Here is a 27965-nt window from a genome sequence, read left to right on the forward strand (position 1 = left end):
CTGTCCCTTGCCCCACAGTGATGCGTTCCATCCTAGACTCTATCCTCTGCCCTCTTCACTCCCTTAGACCGCAACACCCTGTGCAGGGCCGCCTTTCTCCGGAGGGCCCTTCATCACCCTGCTGCCTCTCCCACCCCCTGTGCCAGGCCATGTCCTTCACAGACACCCTCTATGAAAAAAGTAACTGAAAAATCTGTCTATTCAACAAAGTGATCTTTCAAAAGCCAGGGCAGAATAGAGACCTTTTCAGGTAAACAAAACTGAGAGTTTATTACCAGTAGATTTATATAAAAGAATACTAAACTAAGATATTCTGCATATAAAGAAGATTCTGGAAAGGAAGGCGTGGGATCAAAGAAAGAATGGCGAGTGGGCAGCCCTGGTGGCTCAGCGGTTGAGTGCCTGCCTTCGGCCCAGGGCGTGATCCCGGAGACTCGGGATCGAGTCCCACGTCGGGCTCCCTGCTTGGAGCCTGCTTTTCCCTCTCCCTGTGTCTCTGCCTCTCTCCCTGTGTCTCTATGAATAAATAAATAAAATCTTTAAAAAAAAAAAAAAAAAAAAAGAATGGTGAGCAAAGAAAATAGTAATCATGTGGGTAAAAATTTTTTTAAAGATTTTATTTATTTATTCATGAGAGAGACAGAGAGAGAGAGGCAGAGACCCAGGCAGAGGGAGAAGCAGGCTCCATGCAGGGAGCTGGACGGGTGACTCGATACCGGGACCCGGGGTCACGCCCTGGGCCGAAGGCAGGCGCTCAACTGCTGAGCCACCCAGGCGTCCTTCATGTGGGTAAATGTAAACAAACATAGACTAAATAAAAAGTAATAATGAACAATACATGGGTGTAAAAAAATAGAAGTAAAATACTGACCAACTGTAGCATATCAGCGCAGGAAAGTTGTGATTGGTGTTAAATTATTTGCCCTTGATTATTCAAGAAAAAGGTAAATATGTCTAGTTCACTTCAGACTTTATTAAGTTTATATACATTTATTTTACAATTCAAGGGAATTCCCACACTAAAAGAGTTGGGGGAAAAGTTTATAATTTCCAAACCAGTAGGGGAGGAAAATGAAATAGGAATAGAAGGGATGAGCTCAGTTCAAAATAATTAAAATGGATTTAAATGTTTATGGTATTTCTGAAGAAACTAAGTGGAGCACTGTAGTTCTGTGGATACAGATCCTTACGACCCTGAAACTTAGCATTCTCCATGACCTTCACCATTGTATTGGTTTGTCTTTGAAAAGCAGAATACAGTTGAATTTATTAGATCATTTGTAACTCTACTCTGCTTTACTCCAGGCACTGTCTCATTTAATCTTCACAGTAATTATTATTATTTCCATTTTATGAATGGGAGAACAGAGACGCACACCATTATTAAGTGTTACAGCTGAGATTCCTACTGAAGTTTGACTAACAGGCCCCACTTTTAAGCACTGCTTCAACTAATACGTTATAAAAGCGTTAAGAGCCTTAAGCAACCTTAGAAATCATTGTGCCCAACCTTTTAATTTAAAAACAGAAGAGCAGGGCCAAAGAGGTTAAGGGATTTGCACTTGGTCGTAGAGCCAAATAGTGGTCAGCCTGCCTGCAAGGCCCTTCCTGGTCTGGTCTCTGCCTACTTTCGAGCCTCCTCCGAATCTCTGTCCCCTCTCCACCCCAGTGGCCTTTCAGCTTCAGAAGTTCTTGGATGCTTTCCCTCCACCTGGCCCTCTCCTCACCGGCTCCCACTCCTCCTCTAGGTTTTCGCTTGTGTTAGCCAGGACTGGATAACCTCACGAGCATATATGTGTTTCATCTGTTCCTTCCTTTGTGTTATGAGATTTGTGAGAGCAGAAACTATGTCTGACCTAATCAACATTGAGTTCTGAGTACTTAACCCAGTGGCTGGCACATATTAGTCACTCAGTAAGTATAGACAGAAAGAAGGAAGGAAGATTATCTAATTTTTTTTTCTCTGTTCTTTAGGTTATCATAGCGACTCCTGGGCGACTTCTGGATATAATAAAACAGAGCTCTGTGGAACTCTGCGGTATAAAAATTGTAGTAGTAGATGAAGTAAGTAGTGTTGTTTAGAACATTAGTCACATAATTTTATATAATTTATGAAAAGTATATTCTAGTTACATAATTTCACTGTGTGTTCAGGCATTTTCTTCCCCAAAGGAAAAAAATTAGGAATTTTTTTTTTTAATTGCAGTAGCCATTCATAAGATGGTTCCCGTGTGGTATTGCCCTGCTAACCCAAGGTATAGTGCACCAAAATTAAACCACATTAGTAAATAAAATCAGCTGTCTTTTCCTAATTTCCAATAATTACTATATTCTCAGTGATAAATTTTTTAAATATTTGACACTGGCTCTCATTTGTCTAAAAAAGAAAAACACATGAATCCACAGCATGTAACTATTAACAGGGAATTTGGAAGTAGCTAATAATATTTAGTTGGATGACCTTTTATATTTTCTTTTGTGTGGACATGGGTGTCTGTGGTTTTGATATTCAGTGTTACATAGAGCATATAGGCATTTTTATATTTTTGATTTGCTTAATATGTTATTATCTGATGATATTCCAGCAAGTAAACAAGCAGGAGGACTCAAAACTGTGTCAGCACAGGCTGGGCATGGGCCAGTTCTGCCTGCAGTGCATTGCACATCTATTTTCATATATGTCCCACCAGCAGTGACAGAGCAGAGAGGCCCAGCAGTGATCAGAAATGTGGGGTTCAGGGGCTGACCAGTGATGGCAACGTGGTTCCAGGAAGTAGCCAGAGGACGTGGAAAGAACACATAGGCAAGATCCTTGAGACTGGGATTGAGCCTTTACTCCACCCCACTATGGGGTGCTGGGCAAGTCGTCTAATCTTCCAGAGTTGTGGCAAGGATGAAGCAATGATTGGGAAAATGTCTCATAGACTGGAATGTCCTGTATAAATGTAAAGTAATTGTTTAGGACAGTTAAGGTAATGTTATTCAGTCCTTTATTATTTTTTTCTGTTTTCTTCTTACACAGCTACTCTGTGTGTGTGTGTGTGTGTGTGTGTGAGAGAGAGAGAGAATATTTAAGTTCTACTCCCTTAACAAATTTCAGTTATATAATTATTAATGGAGCATCATTAATTATGGTAACCATGTTATGCATTTCAGACCTTATCTGTTTTATAACTGAAAGTTTTTACACTTTTACCCCAAACCTCTTCCTATTTCACCCACTCCCTAGCCCCTGGCAATCATTTTTCTACTAATTTCTATGAGTTTGACTTTCATTTTTTTATTTTTAACTTTTTTAGATTTCACATATAAGTTTCCCATACAGTATTTGTTTTTTTCTGTCTAGCTTACTTCACTGAGTATAATGTCCTCCAAGTCCATCCATGTTACTAAAAATGAAGTAATTTTAAGTCGGAATAATATTCCATTGTATATAACATGCACCTCATTTTCTTTATCATACTCATCTGCTGACGGACACTAAGGTTGTTTCCATACCTTGGGTGTTGTGAACTGTTATTCAGTCCTTCAAAAACTGCTGCTAAGAAAAAAAAAAAAAGTGCTGCTAAGTCGGCGTTTTCCTGGTGTGCCTTTTGATTCAACTGATTTATTGCATCTGATTATCATCAGACTTACTGCCACCCTGCAAGTACAAGTGGGCTTCCCACTGTTGATAAGCCCATGTGTTCTTAAGTTCTCACCATGCGGTGAGCCTGAAAAATGAGCCTCCTATAGATTTTAAAGTTGGATTCCATTCCTGCTTGCTTCTCTCCACAACATTTTTCCCTTTAGCCAATGGATGAAGTTTCACAGGGTACCTCTGTGCTGTGCTCCATATAAAAGGAGTATTCATTCAGCAAACCTATAGTGAGTGCTTGTAATGTGTGGCCTCGGTCCCAGCTCTTCAGCATTTAAGGAAACTAGCTGGTAAACAACATAATTGATCATGTACCGAAACTGAAGTTGGCACAGAAGTTCTATTTAGATACAGATTGACCAAGTCTGGTTAAGTTTGGATGGCGTCACAAAGAAATTTTAAATATTATTCCAGCCTATGAAGTGCTGAAATCTCATTGGAGAAAAATACATAAATTCTTGAAGTAAAGGCAGGACATTGTCATATATACGGAAATACAAACATACTGAAAGGTGCTATGCAGGCCGGGGAACAGCAAACTCTTTCTGCAAAGGACCATTTAAGACTTTGGGGGCCACATGTCCTCTGTTGGAGCGCTCAGTACAGCCAGAGACCAGAGTGGGTGTGACTGCATTCCCATAAGCTCTATTTAAAAAAACACCTGAAGGTCTGTGTTTGTCCCAAGAGCCTCAGTTTGCTGACTCCTGGTACAAACTGTTAGTAAAGTAATGGGACTGTGTATGATATGCTAATTGTTTAGGACATTTAAGGTCAGAAGGAGAAATGAGAGACCGTGTGAATTGGCACCATAAGAGATGGCTCCTCCAAGGTAATGGAATATGACCTGGTCGTCCACAGATGGGAAAGGATTTAGAAAACTAGAGAACATATCAAGTGTTCCAGGTGAAGAGCCTAACATGAACAGAGCCAGAAAGGTCAAGCACAAGCACAGAGAGACCAGCCAGCTTGAAGCATTCTTCCTGAGGAATAATAGGAAGTAAAGTTGGGTAGTTAGGGTGGGGTCAAATTACAGAGGGCCCTGAAAAGGAGGCAGAGGATTTTGGATTTGATGTGGGAAACAGTGAGGCTTTCTAAATTATTGAGTTGGGGTGTCACATGTGGAAAGTGGTGGTTTAGCAAGGTTATTCTGCTGCTCCATGCAAGAAAAATGAAAGAAGAAAGAATCTGTGGGACAAAATGGTAGCAACCCAGACAAGAGGTGAGCAGGGTCAGGGACAGGGTGGAGGCAGTGGGAAGCATGAGTACATCAGAGAATCGCTGTGAATCATTCATGAGTCTTCTGAGGACTGAATATGAAAGAAGATGAAGAGGAAGGTGGTTGAGGGGACTCCATAAATTCTGGTTGTGCTTTTAATTTTAAGGAAAGGGTAGGCAGGTAAGGGTTGGGGCTTGACAGTAGTATTTTTTTTTTTTAAATTTTATTTATTTATTCATGATAGTCACAGAGAGAGAGAGAGAGAGGCAGAGACACAGGCAGAGGGAGAAGCAGGCTCCATGCACTGGGAGCCCGACGTGGGATTCGATCCCGGGTCTCCAGGATCGCGCCCTGGGCCAAAGGCAGGCGCCAAACCGCTGCGCCACCCAGGGATCCCTTGACAGTAGTATTTGAATTGGTTTTAGAAATGTCGAATTTCTTGTGAATGACGGATGAAGGGGAAATATTGTGTGGATAGGAGAAATGGGCATTAGCATCCGTAGGACACACTGGTCTCTCTAAGGGTGGAAGGTGAGAGAGGAACAGGCACTGGGGCTCTGTGTCTGTCTGTGGAGTTTGAAGAGGAGTCTAAGCAGAGAAGTAGTCTGAGAAACCAGAAAGGAACTGAGAGCAAGTAATATTGCTGCAAAGACAGGCCACTGTTTGAAGAGGAGGATGGAAGATTCAGGAATGGTCAGGCATGAAGACTAAGATAATTCCTTTAGAATTAGAGGAATCTGCTGTGTCACCCTTCTGTGTCTCCCATGTACCTGTCCCTCAGCCTAGGATTCTCTCCCAACCACCTGCCCTAACTTCTTTATGTGTACATGGCTCTGAAACCTTCCATCAGTCTCCCAGGTAGACTTCAGACCTCTCCTCTCTGCTCTGTTTACCTGTGTATAGACTTTATCCTTTCTCTTGTATTAGGCTCCTGCTGTATCCCAACAATCAAGCATAGTGCTGGTCCAAGTTTCCCTAATGGTAAGAATCACCCAGTGTGTTCAGTGGAATGTAATAGAAGAGCAGACCTCTTACTAGATGTTCTGATTCAGGAAGTCTGGGTTGGAATCCAGAGATATTAAAAAACTCGTTCTGGGTGATTCTTCTTTAGGGGGGTTTGGGACACACTGACTAGAAAGCTAAGCTGCTTGCAGTGGTTTTTTCAGTGCTTAGAATTAACGAATGCTTGTTTATTTATCAGGTGCTTTTTACATGCTAGACACTGTCCTGGGTTTTGAGGATACAATGGGAATGGAGATAAGCCCTGACAAATGTATGTACACAAGTCGTGTGACAGAGACAACTGGGGGTTAGGTTAGTATCAGAGGAGGGCTCTAAGTGACATTTATGCTGAGACCTGAGTGAGAAGGAGCCAGCCACGCGAAGATCCAGCTGGAGGATCTGCTTCAGACAGAGCTAACGTGGGAGTGACCATTGGGTAGTTGGGGGCAGAAAGAAGGCTGGTGTGGCAGGGTCGTGGAGCATGAGGTGGAAGAGTGCTAGGCGATGAAGTCAGAGAAGCGGATGAGGATGAAAACTGTAGGACTTTTAGCCTGTGGTAAGCAGTTGGGTTTTTTATGTGTGATGGTGAATTACTGGAGGGTTTAAGCAGAGGAGTAAGAGATAGGATTTGTATTCTAGAAGATAGTGGGTGCTTGGGGTGGATGGCTTCCGGCGTGGGGGTGATAGGATGAGGCAGAGTCTCACTATTGTGCGCTGGATAGAAGCACCTGAATTTGGGGTGTATTAGTGTAAACAGTTTATTTATTTTTATTTTTTATTTTATTTTTTATTATTTTTTATTTTTTTTTAGTGTTAACAGTTTAGATGCAGGGAAACTTGGGAGAAGACAGAGGAGATTTATTTCTGATGGCCTGTGTTCTGAACCAGGAGAAGCAAGGCCATCTCCTGAGATGAGGGGGCCTTAGTAGGATTATTGAGGAAAAGGAAAAGCTGGGGATGTTTTTCAAGACCTACTACCTTGTTGCACACATGTACACATGTGTCTTGTACATTGAAACATTGAGATTTACCATGCTGTGAGCATGGTCCCAAGTGCTTTATGTATTTTATGTATTAATGAGGTCATTAATCATCATAACAGACCTATTAGGTAGTTAACTCTCATCATTCCCATTTGTAAAAGAAAAAAACCGAGGCTTAAAGACATTCGTTAACATGTTTAATTTAAGGTCATAGGTAGAGCCAGGATCAGCCAGGATCACCTAGACCATTATGATTATTTTAGATTTTTTTAAATATCATGGAATGAATAGTATTAAAACAAGTGTTCAAACTTCCACGTAGTGGACACTTAAAAATACAGTGCTTTAGGGGTGCCTGGCTGGCTCAGTCAGTGCAGTGTTGGACTCTGGATCTCAGAATCATGAGTTCGAGCCCCACTTTGGGCATGGAGCCTACTTAAAAAAACAAAAAAACAGCAACAAAAATACAGTGCTTTATCTAAATACTCCAAAATGATTGTCAGACCTTATTTTTCAAAATTATAGGTACCTGGATTATATTTAAAAATCAAGATAGCCTTTGTGTTTCATTATTTTAAACCAGTACTAACTTAGAATTTTTTTGTTTGCTTAGTAATACACAAATTGTTTTTAAAAACTAGTAATACAGAAGTATATACAGAAGCAAAAGCCGCCAACATTAAGTTTTTAAAATTTAATTCATGTTTTATTACAAATATATGTCCGTGGTAGAAAAAAAGACCCAAACTTTGCAAAAAGCTGTAAAATGAACAATTTAATTGCATCCCCTTCCACATTCCATAGGTCTTTTCCCTGGAGTTAGCAATTAAGTTTCTTAAATGTATGTACAAACAGTATCATGTTATATATAGTGTTCTGTAGTTTTCTTTATTCCTCCTAGCAGTGATTCATTATCATTTAATAAAGGACTTTCCACTCATAATTAATGATAGCAAAGGGTTCTATTAAGTGGATCTACTGTATTTTATTTACCAAATCCCCCATTATTGGTATTTAGGGTTTATATATTTGTTGCCACTCGTAATAATACCATAAAAATCTTTGTATAATTATGTTTTCAGTGATAGACAACATACAATTTTATATAAATGTTTTTCTAAATCCTTTATTTTTGACGTTGTGATATATTCTAATGTGTAAAAGTTTTTAATTTTTTATGTTCTTAATCAGTTTTTTCCTTGAATGGCTCAGGGTTTTAATGTCAAATAGGACTAACTTTAAAATGGTTTTATTTTAGGCTGATACCATGTTAAAGATGGGCTTTCAACAGCAAGTGCTTGACATTTTGGAACACGTTCCTAATGATAGTCAGACCATTTTGGTTTCAGCTACAATTCCAACTAGCATAGAACAACTAGCAAGTCAGCTTCTGCATAATCCTGTGAGAATTATCACCGGGGAAAAGAACCTGCCCTGTTCCAGTGTGCGCCAGATTATTTTGTGGGTGGAAGAACCAGCCAAAAAGAAAAAATTATTTGAAATCTTAAATGTGAGTAGTAAGTAGTAAAGCAGGCACCCTGTTTTGTAGATTATGTTTGCATTTTTCACAGTTATTAAGATAATGATTTTTAGATGCAGCATTCGGGGAATTTTATACAGATTTTTTTTTTTAAGATTATTTATTTATTTATTAACGAAAGACACAGAGGAGAGAGAGAGGCAGAGACACAGGCAGAGGGAGAAGCAGCTCCATGCAGGGAGCCCAATGTGGGACTCAATCCAGGGACTCCAGGATCATGCCCTGGGCCAAAGGCAGGTGCTAAACCGCTAAGCCACCCAGGATTCCCCCACTGAGCAACCCAGGGATTCTCTATATAGATATTTAGTAGTAAATTCTTTACTTCAGAATTCTGTGGGGATCAAATAAATGCTGTATGGATGCAGGGTTGTTTTTTATTTTCAGTATTATAGAAAATACATTTAAATATCAAGATTATTCTTAAATAATATTTTTTTGTTTCAGAAATTTTTAGTAGTTTTATGTAACAGATAAAGATAAGTTCTTTCTTGGCCATTCTGTCCTTGAAAAATAGAATTTTTTAGCAGTAACTTATTTAAACAGAAACTTATTAAATGGATGATAATGTGTAAGCACAGTTACTTTAAAATGTGAAGGGGTCGTCTGGTGGCTCAGTCAGTTAAGCATCTGACTTGATTTTGGATCAGGTCATGATCTCAGAGTTGTGAGGTCAGCCCCACATTGGGCTCCTCACTCAGCATGGAGTCTGCTGAAGATGCTCTCTCTCTCCCTCACCCCTCCTCCAGCTCACTTTCACACACTCTCTCTCAAAAAAACAAATTAATTTTTAAAAGTATTAAGTTAAATATGGCTTGTATTTAATTATGAGCAGCATTTAAAATTTTATTTTTTTATTATTTTTTTAGCATTTAAAATTTTAAATTGCACTCAATTTAAAAAATATTTTTACAATATTAATGAAATGGAAAAATGTGAAGGGCAGTAGACTTTTGTGCTTCTGTTTGTGCATATTTTAAAGAAAACACTCATCTTAATAACGCTAGTTTTTCCTCTGTAACTAGCTAATACTAATGATTTCAGAAAAACTTCCATTGTTATTTATGTTACACAAATAATTTTAAATACGTGTTTTTCATTTTTCAGGATAAAAAACTCTTCAAGCCTCCAGTGTTAGTGTTTGTGGACTGCAAGCTGGGAGCAGATCTGTTGAGTGAGGCAGTGCAGAAAATCACAGGTCTGAAAAGTGTATCTATACATTCGGAGAAATCACAAACAGAAAGGAAAAACATATTGAAGGTTTGACATTCAGATTATCTTTTCAGGGGGTTCCCTACCGGCTGCTTCTTAAAGCAGACCTTTTTTTAAGGACTGCAAGAACTTCAGGCACGCAGTGACTATGAGCTAATTGTTCCTCTTGCTCAGGCTTCTGTGTTTTGGGAGCAATAAGCTTGTTCTCCATGGGATTATCTACTAAATAGATTACTAATTCAAAATCCACCATTTCTGAAATCAGGTCAGTTTAGACTGGAGCAGAGCAGTCATTCACCCTTGGAAAAGATTTGCCTGAGTACATTAATAGAAACAGACGGATGCAGGGGTTGGGGAGGGGAAGACTTACACTACACATGTTTCTCAGGTATTTATACTAGCAACCTTTACTTACTGAAAAGGTGCAGCAAAAACGGTATTGAAGAAAGTATTGAAAAAAAGATGTCTGAATTATACAAAACCACGTAAGCTAAATTCTGAATAATGAATTTTGTTGCTTTGTGGGGAAGGGATTACTTGAAGGAGACTACGAAGTTGTGGTGAGCACTGGAGTCCTGGGACGAGGCCTAGACTTGATCAGTGTCCGGCTGGTTGTCAATTTTGATATGCCTTCAAGCATGGATGAGTACGTGCATCAGGTAAGGAGGTTTTATTAGTTTCCACCATGAGTTTTCTTGGGCGAGGCATTGTCAATAGAATAGTAACTAAAAAGAAAGAAAAGTTTTATCATAGACCTATAAAAGCTTATTATAGTTTTGCTTTTAAAACACATATATGGATAGGGGTGCTGGTCTGGTTCAGTTGGGGGAGCATGTGACTCTTAATCTCAGAGTTGTGAGTTTGAACCCCACATTGGTGGTAGAGATTACATAGAAATAAAATCTTAAAAAATATGTATGCATGGATATAAACTAAATTTTGTTTTAAAAACCTGCATGTACTTGGCACCTGGGTGGCTCAGTGGTTGAGCACCTGCTTGGCTCAGGTCATGATCCTGGGGTTCTGGGATCAAGGCCTATATCAGGCTCCCCACAGGGAGCCTCTCTGGGTCTCTGCCCCTCTCTGGGTCTCTCATGGATAAATGAATAAAATCTTTAAAAAAGAAACAAAGCTGTGTATAACTAAAATGAGTTAAAAAGTATTGAAAATAATAACCTAAAATGTTAGTTTAAAAAGTTTTTAAATCATTGGTTTTTAGCTTATTTTTGTTTCCTTTATACTTCTCATTCAGTAAGTGTATTAAATGGCCTTCATAATCAGGATTTTTAAAAAGGGTTTGTTTTAGGTTGACATATCTGGCCAAAATAAAGTTGATCTGTTAAAGTATTTGGTTTTTTAGGAATCTTGTCTTCATCTCTTCTTCATATCCTTATTTGTTCTAGACTTTCACTTATTAAAGTTTTGTTTCTTTATTTTGCTGCCAGAGATAACAGCAGCTCTTCTTTCTAACAGAAATAGAGCATTCTCTTAGCATCGCCTTATCTCCCTGACTGCTACCTGTTTTCCTTCTCCGGCATCACTTACAGACTCTTCAAGTAAAGCCTTTCTGTCATGTTCTTAGAATTACCTCTGAATGCCACATTCACTTGGATCACCCACTGAAACACTTTTAGTGCCTTGAATGCATTGTTGCTTGTATTTTTACTTAGACTTAGTAATATAGCAGTGCCACCTCATTTACCTGTGCATCAGGGAATTGGCCATCACACAGGAGTTGATTGCTCAAATCACTGAAGTTGATCTTTCAAATTTTTAAATTTAACCATTTTGGATGGTAATTTTTTTCAAAATATTAAAATAATTACGAAGCTTCTTTGCTTCTTAAATAGAGTATGCTGATCAGAATGATTTAACTTTTTCTTGCTGCATCAAGGGCAACCCTGTGGCTCTCAGTTATTCACTGAGCAGGAGGAGGGGCGGAGGAAGAGAGAAAGAGCCTACAGCAGAGCCCAATGAGGGACTTGATCTCACAGCCCTGAGATCATGACCTGATCTGAAATCAAGAGTTGGATGCCCAACTGACTGAGCCAGCCAGATGCCCCAAAATGAAAAATAGGTCTTTGTAAAGTAGCCTTCCCGCTTTAGGAGTAGTTATGACAGTTAATGGTGCAGAAAACACAAATGCCTATTTGTACATAAACACACATGTATATGCATACCCTGTTACTCTTACTACATAAATGGGACCATATTACACCAACTGTTTATGCCCTGCTTGTTTTACTAAATCTATATTAGGCACCTTTACTTATTAGCACACATAATAGGCACCATTTTAAAAATACTAATGTATATGAAGTGCTTACCATATGGCAGGCACTGTTCTAAACTCTTTAAATGCAAAAAAATAAAAAATAAACTCTTTAAATGCTTTTACTTGTTTAATTGGTCTTGATCTATTTTCATTGCTGCATGGTCATTTACTATGTGGATTACCATAGTTTATTAAATAAATCCTTTATAATTTGATGGACAATTAGCTGTTTTCAATATTCCGTTATTAAATAACGCTGCCTGGGGCGCCTGGGTGGCTCAGTCGGTTAAACATCTGACTCTTGATCTCAGCTCGGGTCTTGATCTCAGAGTCATGCGTTCAGGCCCCACATTGGGCTCCATACTGGCATGGAGTCTACTTAAGAAATAATAATGCTGCAGTGAACATCCACCTTTACAGTTGTGCCTCTCATGCAGTATATTTGTAAGATAAATGTATAGGAGGCCTGTTAGATCAAAGGATATGTGTATTTTATTTTATTCTATTTTATTTTTTTATATTTGGTCTTTTTTTTTAGGATATGTGGATTTTATTTAATTATTTTTAATATTTATTTACTTATATTAGGTTTTGTTTATTTATTTGAGAGAGAGAGTATGAGCAGGGAGAGGAGCAGAGGGAGAGGGACAAGCAGACTCCTTACGGAGCACAAAGCCCTACCGGGGGCTTGACCTCATGACCTGAGCCAGAACCAAGAGTCAGACAGCCAACTGCTTGAACCACCCTTAGGACATGTGTTACTTTGAATTACAGTAGGTATTCCTATATGTCTACTTTTAAAGATTTATTTGTTTATGTTAGAGAACTCTCGAGCGTGAGTGGGAGAAACAGGAGAGGGAGAGAGTGGGAGAGAAGCAGACTCCCTGTGGAGCATGGGGCTTGATGATGACATAGGGCCCAGTCTTGCAACCCTGAGATTATGACCTGAGCCAAGATCAGGAGTCAGATACTTAACCAACTAAGCCACCCAGCGCCCCTGTGTGTCTGTTTTTAATTAAGGGGGGAGAGAGCTTCTAGGGAAATAATTTTGAATTTGCTAAGTCTTTTAGAGTTTGTAGACTATTGCAGTTATTTTTTTTTTAAACAGCTTATGTCTCAGTATAAAACATCTCAGAATAAATTATGTCTCAATTGATATAAATCACGTGCTATACAATTCACTTGAAAGTGTACAACTCAGTGGTTTTTATTATATTCATATACTTGTGCGACCATTACTACAGCCAATTTTAGAAAATTTTTATCATCCCAAAAAGAAGCCCCATACTTGTCCCATCAGCAGTTATTCCCTACACCTGTTACACACGTAGATCCCTTGGGCAACAGTTACTCTGTCTTTATAGATGTATCTCTTCTAGGCATTTCATATAAGTGGAATCATATGGTATGTAGTCTTCTCTGATGGTTTTTACTTATCATAATGTTTTCAACTTTCACTTGTACTGTAACATATGTCAGTACATCTTGTATTGCTACATAATATTCCATTCTAAGGATATGCCACCTTTCTTTGTTCATTGTTGCTAGCCATTTAGTGTGTTTCTACTGTTTGTTTTCTGTGGATAGTGCTGCTATGAGCACTCATGTACAGGGTTTTATGTAGACATGCATTTTCGTTTTTTTAAATCCCAGTGTAGTTAGCATATGGTGTTATGTTAGTTTCAGGTGTACAGTATAGTGATTGAGCAATTTGATGCATTACTTTTGCTCATCATGACAAATGTACTCTAAATTCCCTTCACTTATTTCACCTATCTTTCCCCTCCCCCATAACCATCAGTTTGTTCTCTGTAGTGAAGTTTTTTTTTTTTTTTTTTTTTTGGTTTGTGTCTTTTTTTCTTTGTTTTGTTTAATTCCATTCCTTAATTTCACATGGTATCTGTCTTACTCTGACTTATTTCATTTAGTGTCATATTATCTAGCTCCATCCATGTTGCTGCAAATGGCAAGATTTCCTTCCTGTTTATGGTAGAGTAATATTCCATTATGTATACATACTGTATCTTCTTTATTCATTCATCTATGGATGGACACTTGGGCTGCTTCCATAGTTTGGCTACTGCAAATAATGTTGCAATAAACATAGGAGTGCATGTATCTTTTCAAATTAGTATTTCTCTGTTCTTTGGATAAATACCAAGTAGTGGAGTTACTAGATTATATGGTAATTCTACTTTTAATTTTCTGAGGAAACTCCATACTCTTTTCCACAGAGGCTGCACCAGTTTGCATTCGAACCAACAGAGCACAAGGGTTCCTTTTTCTGCACATCCTTGCCAACATTTGTTCTTATTTCTGTTGGGCATACACCTAGGAAGGAATTACTGGGTTATGTAGTAATTCTGTGTATAACATTTTGAGGAACTGATAGACTCATTTCCAATATGGCTTTATGATTTTACATTCTCATCAGCGATATAGGAGGATTCTAGTTTCTCCAAACCTTCGTTAGCACTTACATTATTTATCTTTTTAGTTGTAGCATTGCCAATGGGTGTGAAGTTACATCCCCTTGTGTGTGTGAATTTTTTTTTTTAAAGAAGTTTTTTTTCATTTCTTTCAGAGAGAGAGAGAATGGGAGGCAGGGCAGAGGGGGAAGGAGAGGGACAAGCAGACTCAGCACTGGGCTCTATCTCACAACCCTGAGATTATGACCTGAGCCAACGTCAAGAGTCCACGCTTAACCCACTGAGCCACCCAGGCACCTCTCTCCTTGTGTTTTGTTTGTTTATTTGTTTAAAGATTTTATTTTATTTATTCATGAGAGACACACACACAGAGAGAGAGGCAGAAGCAGGCAGAGGGAGAAGCAGGTTTCATGCAGGAAGCCTGATGTGGGACCTGATCCTAGCACCTCAGGATCATGTCCTGAGCCAAAGGCAGGCGCTAAACCGCTGAGCCACCCAGGCGTCCTTCTCCTTGTGTTTTTGATTTGAATTTCCCTAATGACTAATGAACATCATTTTATGTACATACTGGCCTTTTGTGTATCTTCTTTGGAGAAATGTTTGTTTAAATTATTTGCCCATTTTTTAAATTGGCTTATCCTTTATTGAGGAGTATTATTGAGTTGTAAGTTATTTATATATTCTAGAAGACCCTTACTAGATACATGATAGGCAAATATTTTCTTCCAGTATGTGAGTACAGCTATATTTTATATTAATTTTTAGTTTTATTGGAACAATTCAGTAACATAATTAAATAAAACAACATTCCTTCCCTTACCTGTTCCCAGTCTCATTCCCCAGAGAGCCATGTTTTGCTTTCTTTTTTACATTAAAAATGTCCTATATATTGGCAGCAAGTATTCTTTTAAATACTCTAAATACTGACTTTAAGTCCTACATTTCAGTTAAGAAGCAAAAATTGACCATAACTGTGTGTTTACCACCTTCTTCTGAAGAGTTTCTCAGTATATTTGGAAACAAGTAAATTTTGTTCCTTATCATGTATTTTCATCACAAATTTGTGTCCATTTAATTTTATCAAAGTGAGAAATAACTACACAAAATGAATTTGCTTAAATCTCATATTGCAAAGGCATTGAAGTACTCTAAAACAAATAGTCCTCTTGCTCTAAAAGCAGTAGCTTTTGAAAAATTTTTACCTTAACCTACCCACAGTAGGAAACATCTTCCTGTCATTACTACCCTACACACACACACACTCACACTCTCACTCACACAGCACATGCGCACACACACAAACATGCTACATAACTGAAACACAAGTTTCACAAACAGTTCCTTAGATGTGGTTGCTTTCATATTTCCTGTTTGAGCTGTTGCTTTAAAAATATGCTGGTGGCAGTCCACTAAATTGGTTTCACAAAGTACATTGAGACATACAATTCAAAAAATGCTATGTGAGTGAATGTTAATCTTAGTAAAAGCCTCTTTAAATACTGGTCTTCATTTTCTTTCAAGAGACATTAAGGTTTTATATGAACATTTTGAAAATGTCCTTTGCATTTCATTTCAGGTTGGAAGAGTGGGGAGATTAGGCCAAAATGGGACAGCAATTACGTTCATCAATAACAATTCAAAAAGACTCTTCTGGGATATTGCAAAAAGAGTGAAACCCACAGGATCCATTCTTCCCCCACAGTTATTAAATTCTCCCTACCTTCATGACCAGAAAAGAAAGGAACAACAGAAAGATAAACAGACACAGAATGATCTGGTTACAGGAGCTAATCTTATGGACATCATTAGAAAACATGATAAAAGTAATTCTCAAAAATGAACACTTTTTAATTGTGTGTTGTCAGTGAAATTTCTGTATATTATTACTGTATGATTTGAGTAAATGGAATTATACATGAAACAGAAATTTAACATAATTTAAATTTTTTAAATTATATATCAGATTTATACTGCAGTATTGTATTTATTTCCCTTTTAATTCCCATAAATTTAAGAAAATCAGAAAATGAATTGCTAAATAAAATTTTTTCTGTCTAGACAAAGCCTCAATTTTTCCTCAATAATATTCTTCGAGCTGCTGTCAGAACCAGGAACCTGCACAGTGAGGAATCAGACTCAGAATGGTGATGCTTTTGTTTAGTGTCCCCAGTGCACTGTGAGCACATTGGCACTTGGATTATTGTTGAATCTATTAAGGTTAGGAAGAAAGTGAAGAATGGAAACCGGAAAAAATGGTCGGTGCTTCTTTTCAAAGATAACTGTGAAATATTTTATTCTGATTGTTTTCCCTTCATCTTGGTAAATATAAGTTTGCATTATATTTACTGGGGGCTGCTTATCAAAATCACCCAAGTCATGTTAATATTGCTACTTGTCGTTTTATGTTAATTTCCACTTGCTAACTCAATTAATATTAAATACTTAGAAGAAAGGATAGATGTTTTGCTTTGATACATCAGTACTTTCATTTCTTTGAAAACTTGGTATCAGTTTACTTGCAGGATTTAGATAGGGTGTTACATAAACGTTGGCACTTAAGCTTTGTATCCTAAACATCCTCCTCAAAGGGATGTGGCGAGATTTATCCAACTAACTAGAGTCCCTATATAGGTAGTTTCTTAATGTCTCCACCCAAAGGAAAGCACTGAAGAATTTCCCTAATGAATATGAACTCTCAAGACTCTGGCTCTCTCCACCCTGCTTTTATGTTTGCTAACTGTTTAGCCAGCCATTAAGGTCCCAGAGCGTGGCAGCAGAGGTGCATTGAAGTAAGCATTCGCACGATGCTCAACATGTAAAAGAGGCCTTAAAAGTGTTGGTAATGCTCGCTAGAGAAAAGGTACTTTTTCACTAGACTCAAATTTGTGTATGAATAAAAGCAGTATAGGGATCCCTGGGTGGCGCAGCGGTTTGGCGCCTGCCTTTGGCCCAGGGCGTGATCCTGGAGACCCGGGATCGAATCCCACATAGGGCTCCCGGTGCTTGGAGCCTGCTTCTCCCTCTGCCTATGTCTCTGCCCCTCTCTCTCTCTCTCTGTGACTATCATAAAAAATAAAAATAAATAAATAAAAAATAAAAAAAAGCAGTATAGTTATAACAGGATTTTGCAAATCAGCATTTTTAGAAAACTACATATTTTTTAAAAATCTTTATTGGATTTCTTAAGCCATCACCAATGGGCACTAATAAATTTCTTTAAAAAATCATCTCGGGATCCCTGGGTGGCCCAGCGGTTTGGCGCCTGCCTTTGGCCCAGGGCGCGATCCTGGAGACCCAGGATCGAATCCCACGTCGGGCTCCCGGTGCATGGAGCCTGCTTCTCCCTCTGCCTGTGTCTCTGCCTCTCTCTCTCTCTGTGTGACTATCATAAATATAAAAAAATAAAATAAAATAAAATATAAAAAATCATCTCTATGCCAAACATGGAGCTTGACCTCATGGCACTTCACGGCCCCAAGATCAAGAGTTTCATGCTCTATCGACTGGGCTGGCCAGGCACCCCTAGGAGATGTATTTAAACAAAAATAGGTAGTAGTGGGCTATAATGTAACCCCAGTCGTCAGCTTAATTTGCTGGCCGTCTGGCTTCTGTTCCCACCACTGCTCACGGGGCCTTTGGTTGCCTTCTTACAGCCCTATATCCGCCTTCCCCGAAACTTTATTACTGCATCAGGCATCACTGCCCCCCCCCTTTGAAATTCTCACTTCCTTGAGACAACAGGTGAATGAGACAGCGGGGGTGGGGAAAGAGCCCCAAACTTAGAGGCTCATCATGAGGAATAAATCAGAGCATCTTTTTTAAAAGCCACAGTTTTGCGGGGCTACACAACATCTTCCCAAAGAACATTACCACATAGTTAAACCAGAACTCAGACCGATTAATTTACTTTTATAAATCTAAGTTGGATCCATGAACTGTCACATTTTTCTGATAAAATTATACTTTTTTTTTGGCAGGCTGTATGTTATTCAGCTTGTGCCCTTCTGTGGAATTAATATCAACACAACTCTTACTGCCTTGTGACATTTTCTGCTCACCATGATCAACACAGAGCTTGCCCCGTAAGTGTAGGTAGACATGGTACAAGAGGTGACGTGTCATTCAAGGTGACTTTCCTGGCAGCCAGCCAAAAGTAAACTGACTCCAGACAGATAGGACTGTTTTGTTGGCTCCAAGGCACACTTAGAATGACCCCACCAACTGTAGGGCCCCAGTATGAAAACCGACCAATAGTAATTAAGCTAACACAGTTCCCTTGTTCTGCTAAATTACTGTGAGGACCTATGTTACGGTTCTATTTTATAATGTATGGCACCTGTGGTGTTAATGTGACAGAATTACAAATAAAGTATATAAGACAGATGTTTACAAATAGTAATTCATAAAATCTTTACAAAGAATTTTAAAACTTGAATTTTAGCTTTCTGAGGAATTTATATGTCATCTTTATTTTTCTCATTTCATCTCATAAAGGTGAAAATGTAATAAAACTGTAGATAACTGGGTTCTAGTTACAGCTCCACAATTGTGTTTTGTTTTTGTTTTTCTTAATTAGGGGAAATTCATTACTGTCTCTTAATTTTTACCTTTGCTCATTGGTAAAATGAGAGGGTTCTCTTTAAACTTCTCTGAGGTCTTCTCAAATGTATATTTTCTGTGCTCACTTTTCTTTTTTATTAATCTCTACACCCGACATGGGGCTTGAACCTACAACCCCGAGAGCAAGAGTTGCATTCTTCACCAACTGATCCAGCCAGGTGGCCCAGCACTTCAGACTTAAAAGTCTCTCTCTGTCTCCGTATCTGGAATATGCGTTGGAATAATTTGGGGTGAGGAGTTCGCTAAGAGCTGATCATTATTGAAGCCAGGTGATGCTGGGTACATGGGAGTTCATTACTGTTCGGTCTATGTTGGGTATATTTGAAGTATTCCATAGTTAAAACCTATATATACAGATATACACACAAATATATACCTATTTTGTACATATACAAAATTCCCAATCCTATCCTTCAATTTATGCCTTCGTTACATACCTTCAACTTTCCACCTCCACCAAATCTTTGGCTCAAAATAAGCCTGTCTAGAGCCAAATATATCAGCTTCCTGACAAAAAAGTCCAATTCCTTCCTTCCAACTTCCCCATTGCCCATGTGCGACTACGTCCAAGTCATGCTCAGAATCGTGGTATCATCATTGACTCACCTCTCTCCCTCTCTGCTTAGTCACCAAGTCCTATCTGTTTTTCTTTCAAAATGCCCACATTTTTATACCTGCCACAGGAGGCTAGAGCTCCATCACCCAAAATCGAAATTTCACTAGAGCCTCCGAACCGGCCCTTCTAATTCCCAGCCTCCCCACCCCCCCACCCCGGGCCACTCAGTGTTCCTCCAGGCCAGAGCAGGAACATTTGTTTGGAGTATAATTTCAGAGACCTTCAGCCGTTTCCTGTTGACGGCAACCTCAATGCTGAGCTCTTCTGGCTGGTGTCCGAATCCCTCCTCCTTCTGAGTCCCCTCGACAGCTTTCTTCCCGCTGTTCCCAAGCCCGAGCCATCTGCTGTGGCTTTCTCTGCCTTTCAGAACAGTACCGAACACTATTGCCCAAAGCAGAAGCAGTTCCTCCGAACTTCCGTGACCACATTCACAGAACCCATAATGAGCTGCTGGCAGCCGCACTGGTGTGTCACTGGCCGGGCTTTCAATCACCCGACACAACTCAAGGAAAGCAAAGAATCTGCTAATGGAGGAACAATTTTAATTAGGGAGGGAATGTTCGTTCCACTTTTTTTTTTTTTTTTTTGAATCCTGATGATAGTTTCATTGGAATTCTAGAGAAACTGAAGTGCTTGAAATCAGGTAATAATAGTAAAGGGAATTGTGAAACTAGGGCAGCACTTTAGAACCGACAGAGCTGCTCCAACATAGGAGTTAGATGACCGAGTACATTTTATTAAATGTGCTTTAGACACAGGAAATTGGGTCTTATTTGGTTATTTATTTTTAAAGCTTATTTATTTGAGAGAGAGAGAGAGCATGTAACTGTGCAGGGCAGAGGGAGAGGGAATCCTGAAGCAGACTCCCCACTGAGCACACAGCCTTATGGGGAAGGGGGGCTTGATCCCAGGACCCTGAGATCATGACCTGAGCCGAAATCAAGAGTCGGAGGCTTAATTGAGCCATCCAGGTACCTCAAGGGCATTTTTAAACAACTGTTATGATTTTTTTTTTTAACTGTTATGATTTTTAAAACATTTCACACAGAAGAGTTTATGACTTCTGTGAATGTAAAAATATAAACCAGAAAATTCCTAATTGAACATAACATTTTACAGAAAATATACACAGCACACGGGAAGTATTAGGAAAGCAGATGCAATAGCCCACCAGGAGGAGAGAGCTGGGGCTGTATCTTTTTAAAATAGAGTACAGATTTCATATTTACAGGTAAATGGTTACTCAATTTCCTTTAAATTCCTTTGGATTTGGGGGTGGGTGGTAGGGAAGTGTGGATTTAGTGTGAATGTTTTATAAGCAATACATTTCAATTTTACTTTATGAGGAAAGATGGCATTGTGTTAAGAAATAAAATGGTTTGTATATTTGAACTCTCACTAATAGATATGAAATAGTACACATAAAATTATAATTCCTTCGGGGGCACCTGGGTGGCTCAGATGGTAAAGCATCTGCCTTTGGCTCGGGTCAGGATTTCCAGACCCTGGGATCGAGCTCCATGTTGAGCCCCACATCAGGCTCCCTGCTCAGCAGGGAGTCTGCTTCTCCCTCTCCCTCTGCCTCTCCCCCTGCTCATGCTCTCTCTGTCTCAATTGAATAAATAAAATCTTTTAAGAAAAGTATAATTCATTCAAATTGCTAGAAAATTATAATAATTTAGCTTATGCTGTTGGAGAGGTGTTATTGAATGGGGATGCCTTTGGACTTTTTTTGAAGATAAGAGATCATTGTAAATGATTCAAGGAAAATGTATATGGGCTTTAAGGAAATACCCAGACTAAAGGTGTCCTGGGCACATCAGTCCAGGGACTGAGGAGTCCATCAAGGACCCAAGGTAAAGGAGAAATAGCTTGACTGTTTCTACCATCCTCTCTTGCGTTCATTTTGTGCTGGGGATGATATGATATTGGGATCTGACTGCTTTGTTGTATACTTTAAAAAAATCTATAGAATGGGATTCTCAGGATTTCAATTTTTTTATGTGTGACTGAAGCTTCCAAAGCTTTTCTTTTTTTTTTTTTTTAAGATTTATTTATTTATTTATGATAGACATAGAGAGAGAGAGAGGCAGAGACACAGGCAGAGGGAGAAGCAGGCTCCATGCAGGGAGTCCAATGTGGGACTCGATCTGGGGACTCCAGGATCACGCCCCGGGCCAAAGGCAGGTGCCAAACCGCTGAGCCACCCGGGGATCCCCCCAAAGCTTTTCTTGATTAAGCTTTCTTTGGGTGTGGTTTTGTTCTTACACACATAGTATTTATTCTCAAGTAACTAAGTTATTATCTTCATTCTGTTTTGCAAAAAAACTGCTTTTTCCAGTTTTATTAAAAAACTAAAGGCCCTGGTAGCCTTTGTGAGGCTAATGAACCCAAATCAATTTACAGTTCTTAAAAAATGCAAATACAAAATCAGCTTGATAACCTGCTTATGATGACTATTTTTTTCTAATACCAAAACATGGACACAATCTTTCTTTTTTTAAAGATTTTTTATTTATTCATGAGAGACACAGAGAGAGAGAGAGTCAGGGACACAGGCAGAGGGAGAAGCAGGCTCCATGGAGGGAGCCTGATGCGGGACTCGATCCTGGGTCTCTGGGATCATGCCTTGAACTGAAGGAGTCACTACACCACTGAGCTACCAGGGCAGCCCTTATAGAAGATTTTGTTTCCTAATGTATAAATGCATTTGTATGGTCAGTCTTGCACAGGTTTAAAATCAATCATATTGGGGCGCCTGGGTGGTTCAGTGGTTAAGCATCTGCATTTTGGCTCAGGGTGTGATCCTGGAGTCCTGGGATCGAGTCCCACATTGGGCTCCCTGCATGGAGCCTGCTTCTCCCTCTGCCTGTGTCCCTGCCTCTCTCTCTCATTGTGTCTCTCATGAATAAATAAATAAAATCTTTAAAATTAATAAATAAAAATAAAATCAATCATATTAATTACACATTTATTAAATTGCCAGAAATCCAGGCCATATCATTGCTGCATAGCACCTTGTTGATAGACTATGATGGTGACATTTTATGATATGATAATATGAGATTTACGTGAGCCGGAAATGCTGATAACTGGAGGGTTTTAGTTGATTGATTTTTTTTTTTTTTTTTTTTAGCCTTTACAAAAGCCAAGCAGGATGGACAAACAGAAGCAAATTCATAAGGCTGCTGGGCAGCATAACTACATGAACGGTGCCCCCTTGAGTTGTGCAAGGTCGCTGTGAGTTTTAGAGTGTTTATGACAACTGGTGAAGTGAATGGTTGGGTGAGCAGTGAAGCCCCACATGGTTTGGCGTATTGGGTAGCAATGCACTGGCTAGGAGCTAGGGATCCTGGTGGCTTCTCTGAGCTCCTTGGATACGGGGCTGTATGGGCTTACCGTTTAGTATTCAGGGCGCGTCCCGGCATGCTGAACACAGCACAGAGCACTGGTGATTCCCTGCAGCTGGTGGGGGGTATGGGTATGTGTGCAAGGGCAGACATTATTTGACAATAACAAAGGAGAACAAATTTATCATGATCTGATGAGCATCAAGGCTTGGCTTTGTGTTCATTATGTTTCTGTGTCATGGAAGAGAGCAGAATCCCCACAAGTAGACCCAAAGGTAGTGTTTTACTTGGTCAAAAGAGCAGGATAGTAGCCACTTAGTGTCAAATTTTATGCTGTGAGGGAGAAACACTATTTCATTGTCTATTGCATTTAAAATAAACATGGCAGGGGCACATGGTGGCTCAGTCAGTTGAGGGTCTGACTCTTGATTTTGGGGTGGGGGTGATCTCGGGGTTGGGAGGTTGGGCCCCAGATGGTGCTCTGCACTCGGCGGGAGGCTGCTCAAGATTCTTTCTCTTTGTCCCCCTGGCACCCGCCCTCCTCACGCCTGCTCTCTCTCTCTCTTTCTCAAATAAATAAATAAATAAATATATCTTTAAGAATGATTAAATAAAAATAAATGTGCCAAAAAGAAAAAAAATTGCAATTATGAGAATCGATCTGTGAATTCAATAAAATTGATAATAACAGCCAATAACTGTCAATTAAGTATTTAGGTGCCCAGTTTCTAAGCTTTTAATAATAGGAAATGAAACCAAGGATACAATTATTTTTTTGAGTGCTGTAGTCACTGAAAGCAGAGGTGAGTGAAGACATACATAATCAGTTCAAGAAAGGGAAGAAACAAATCAAAAAAGAATCACTGATATTCTTACTGATTGATTTTTCTTACTAACACTGGTAGGGAGGGAAAAACATATAAGCCTCAATGGAGCTGTCATGGACTGCAGGAGGTTGAGGTAATATTACTCTCTTAAACAGGCTCTGGTTCTCATCACAAGGTAAAGCAACTGGAGGTGCAAATGATTAAATTACTTCTAAGATAATAGACTTAGAATTATTCTCTAACTAGATAAATAGGCACTGTTTCTCTGAGGAATAACAAGGAACTATTGTTAGATTAAAATTATTTAGTGATTCTTTAAGGAACAAAATAACCACATGAACTTTTAAACTGTTTAATGGAGGCAATGAGTAATGCTACTCTAGCATTTCCTGTATATCAGGCGGTATTCTACTTTGGATGATTAACTCATTTAATCCTCACAAGTGTCCTATGAAGTAAGTACTTTAAAAAAAAAAAAAAAAGAAATACTCTTCATGCCCAGCGTGGAGTCCAGTGCAGGGCTCGAACTCACAACCCTGAGATCAAGGCTTTAGCTGAGATCAAGAGTTAGACACTCAGCTGACTGAGCTACCCAGGTGCCCAGGTACTACTTTTTTAATCAATATTTTATAGATGTTCAGGGGGGTGACCTAAAATTCCCAAGGTAAGTGGCAAAGTCAGGACTCAAACCCAGACAGTCAGGATCTAGCATTTCTGTGCAGAGCCAACATCCCTGCGCTGAGTTTCGGTACAGAATGGAGGACAAGTCCATTCCTCCGTGCCCTATCCTATTTCTTCTCAAAGCAGGAACCATATCCTCTATTTAGAAACAAAACATTTGGAGCCAGAGAGACCACCTCCTTGACCGCTTCTTGTTTCCCTGCCGGTTCCTCCAGAGAGGGAAAGTGTGAATATCCATGGCCTGCTGGAGGGCCAGGACCAGAGCCCAAGCCTTTGGATTTCTTCCATTTCTTCCATGACATCACTTTGCAGACTTTATTGGTCCCCAAAGTCCCTAGAACAGTGCTGTGCTATATTCTCAGTGAATGCTTAGGCAAGTATGTATAGAGCCTATGACTTAACATAAAACATATAAAATCTATTAATACATTATTTTTTTTATTAATACATTATTAAAACATAAAATAACTCAATACAAAAACACTGTACCAACTTTTTGTATTTCTGCTCCTTATTTATTTTTAATTTTATTTTTTTTACTCCTTTTTAAAAAACGATGGATATGTGATCATTAAAAGGAATGTTGAATTCTATCCATAAAATTTGGCAGTTTATGGAGAGCATCCATAAAACTGAGTAACTGTCATGTAAAAATAGAAAAAAATAGGGAAATCATTTTTAGTATTCATACTGTGCTTTACAGTTTCAAAACTCTTCCTTATTTATTAATGCTTATAAACAAATTATATATATATTACATATATATTTTAGAGAGGGAGTGGAAGAAAGGCAGATGGAGAGGGAGAGAGAATCTTAAGCAGGCTCCACACCCAGTGCGGGAGCTGACCTGGGGCTCAGTCTCATGACCCTGAGATCATGACCTTAGCCAAAATTAAAAGGTTGATGCTTAACTGACTGAGTCACCCAGATGCTCATATTATTTTAATGTATACTGCTCTCTGGGTTGATTTTTTTTTTCTCCTAAAATATCAGGGAAAGAATAATAGCAGAAACTTGATCTGGGTTCTCTAGTTTACTTGTTGATATATAACTCAGAAATCTGTGAAAATTAATTTCTCAGTTGTGGTAGATTAGATTGCAAATAGCCATTTCTCTCCCCCTTCATCTCTTCGGGTGGGGGATATACCTTCTGCCCTCCTGGCTCTGGGCTTGGCTCTGTGACTTACGTTGGCCCCTGGAACGAGAGGATATTTGACAGGAGCAGAGATTTTAAACGAGCTCGCATGGTTTGGCATGCCCTCTTGTGATCCTGCCACTGACCGTGAGAGGCATCCCAGCGAGCCCCTGCCCTTCCACCTATTCCCTGAAGGAGAGGCACAAGGACTAGACCTGGTTCTCACCAGCTCCCTGCTCAGCAGAGAGGCAGTCTCCAAAATTTCAGTGGCTAGAATTTTCGAGTCCACCTCTCCCCTTGTTTCTGCGCTCTCTCTCTCTCTCTCAAATAAATAAAATCTTGTCTTAATAAAAGGAAATCACATTTACTAACAACCTACCATATGCCAACTGTTTCATATTCATTGACTGCAATTATTATTATTTTTTAAAGATTTATTTATTAATGAGAGACGCAGAGAGAGAGGGGCAGAGGGAGAAGCAGGCTCCCTGTAGGGAGCACAATGCAGAATTCGATCCCAGGACCTCAGGGTCACGTCCTGAGCCGAAGGCAGACGCTCAACCACTGAGCCATCAGGTGTCCCTATTTTTTCCCCTATTTTTAAAAAAGATTTATTTACTTATTTATTTGGAGGAGAGAGAGAGAGAGGGCGCACAAGTGGGAGGGGCAGAGGGAGAGGAAGAGAATCCAAGCAGACTCCAGGCTGAGCACGGAGCTGGACGCGGGCTGGATCCCTCAACACGGAGATCAGGCCCTGAGCCCAAACCAAGAGTTGGACACAGCCCACTGCGGCACCCGGCGCCCCGGCTGACCACACGGTCCTTAGGGCGACGCCACGTGGCGGGAACTATTGTTACGGGGCAGTAAGCAGCTCCTCCAGGATCACCGAGCCGAGCAGGAGGGCTGGAGGGAAGCCCAGCTCCACGCGACGGAGACCCGCGCCCTCTGCTCACTGCCACGTGTTACTCACGACTTTTTTTTTTTTTAATTTTTTTATTTATTTATGATAGTCACAGAGAGAGAGAGAGAGAGAGAGAGAGAGAGGCAGAGACACAGGCAGAGGGAGAAGCAGGCTCCATGCACCGGGAGCCCGACGTGGGATTCGATCCCGGGTCTCCAGGATCGCGCCCTGGGCCAAAGGCAGGCGCCAAACCGCTGCGCCACCCAGGGGTCCCTACCCACGACTTTTAAAATCACAGGCTCAGAATGAGAATATTTCAAACGGCTCGTGGCGCCCTGAGACAGGCTGGAATTCAGACCCCAGCAGCTACATCTGAGGAGATAACATGTTAATGGATGTTACTAAAAACCAAACGTCTGGAAGGATTGTTTCCAAGCTCCTAGAAACGTGGAGCTAAAGGTTTGTTCTATTCTGTAACGTCTCGGGCAGCCCCGGTGGCAGCAGCGCTTTAGCGCCGCCTGCAGCCCGGGGCGTGATCCTGGAGACCCGGGATCGAGTCCCACGTCGGGCTCCCGGTGCATGGAGCCTGCTTCTCCCTCTGCCTGTGTCTCTGCCTCTCTCTCTCTGTCTCTATGAGTAAATAAATAAGATCTTAAAAAAAAAAAAAAATCTGTGCCTGTTCCCGCAACGGCCCGGCTGGGGGACAGTCGGGGCAGGCACCCCAATCCCGTGGGGGGGCCAGCAGCCCGGAGCGGGTGCTCCTGGCTGCTGCTGGCTACTTGGGCGGCGGGGTGGAGGGCGGCTGGGAGCCAGAGCCAACTGCCCCCTTGTCCTCGGTACAGCCAGTGGGAGACGAGGCCCCACTGCCCGGGCCTGGCCCCCCGGGACACAGTCCCCGAAGGAGGGGAGGCCGGGCAGCAGGCACCCTGGCTTTCTCGGAGCTGTGCCCATTGCCCCCCACCCTGACACCTGGCCCGTGGGTGGGAAGCAAAGGTCACCTCGCGCCCACCTCTCCTTGCGGCCGCTTCTGGCCTGCTGTTGCCTAATGGCCCGTGCCCCACCCCCAGCATTCCAGCGTCCTCAGCATTAACGTTTGCTCTAGCTCCCATCAGAGGGATCCTAACGAGTGAATTCATGCTGGGATTTGGGGAAAATGGCTTAACCTAATTTTTTTTTTCCTTTTTTTCCCCCTTGAAGGAACAATTGAACAAATTTGGATAAACTGTAAATAGTGGGATTTCAGAGACCAAGAAACCTGAAATGACGATAACTAAATATATTGAATGCTATGTGCCAGGCAAACGTGTTTATTCACTTGATGCTCATGACAACCCACTAGGGGAGTCCCTCGTATCACGTCCCTAGTATCACGTCCACTTTACAGATGAGAACACTGAGGCATACAGAGCAAACTGTGCTGCCCAGGTCCTTGTGGCTTTTGAGCTTCACTCCTACCATCGGCTGTGAAAGAGCCAAGGGGCGCCCGGGCGGCCCAGTGGTTTGGGCTCAGGGCGTGATCTCAGGGGGGTGGACCTGGCCCCAGG

At 40.4% G+C, this 27965-nt stretch overlaps 1 protein-coding gene across 6 annotated transcripts in view; it reads left to right on the plus strand.

The window, feature by feature from the left end:
* The window catches only part of DDX59 (DEAD-box helicase 59), a 64759-nt gene extending 37036 nt beyond the window's left edge, over window positions 1-27723 (plus strand). For 3 of the 6 annotated variants that reach the window (XR_007411742.1, XR_007411741.1, XR_007411743.1), the window contains 7 exons: window positions 1975-2064; window positions 8097-8348; window positions 9483-9635; window positions 10118-10246; window positions 22664-22767; window positions 24532-26880; window positions 27619-27723. Coding sequence is in view for 1 of the 6 variants with exons in the window: in XM_049112032.1 (XP_048967989.1) it covers window positions 1975-2064; window positions 8097-8348; window positions 9483-9635; window positions 10118-10246; window positions 22664-22767; window positions 27619-27628 (738 nt within the window). In the remaining 5 variants the exon portion in view is untranslated. Of the gene's footprint in view, window positions 1-1974; window positions 2065-8096; window positions 8349-9482; window positions 9636-10117; window positions 10247-15867; window positions 16115-16349; window positions 19181-20646; window positions 20759-22663; window positions 23287-24531; window positions 26881-27618 lie in introns of those variants that run through there. The other 3 variants (XR_007411745.1, XR_007411744.1, XM_049112032.1) reach the window with 3 other exon arrangements.
* The last annotated feature ends 242 nt before the right edge of the window (window positions 27724-27965 follow it).

The sequence above is a fragment of the Canis lupus genome, chromosome 7 (genome assembly GCF_003254725.2).
Source record: "Canis lupus dingo isolate Sandy chromosome 7, ASM325472v2, whole genome shotgun sequence".
Classification (NCBI taxonomy): Eukaryota; Metazoa; Chordata; class Mammalia; order Carnivora; family Canidae; genus Canis; species Canis lupus.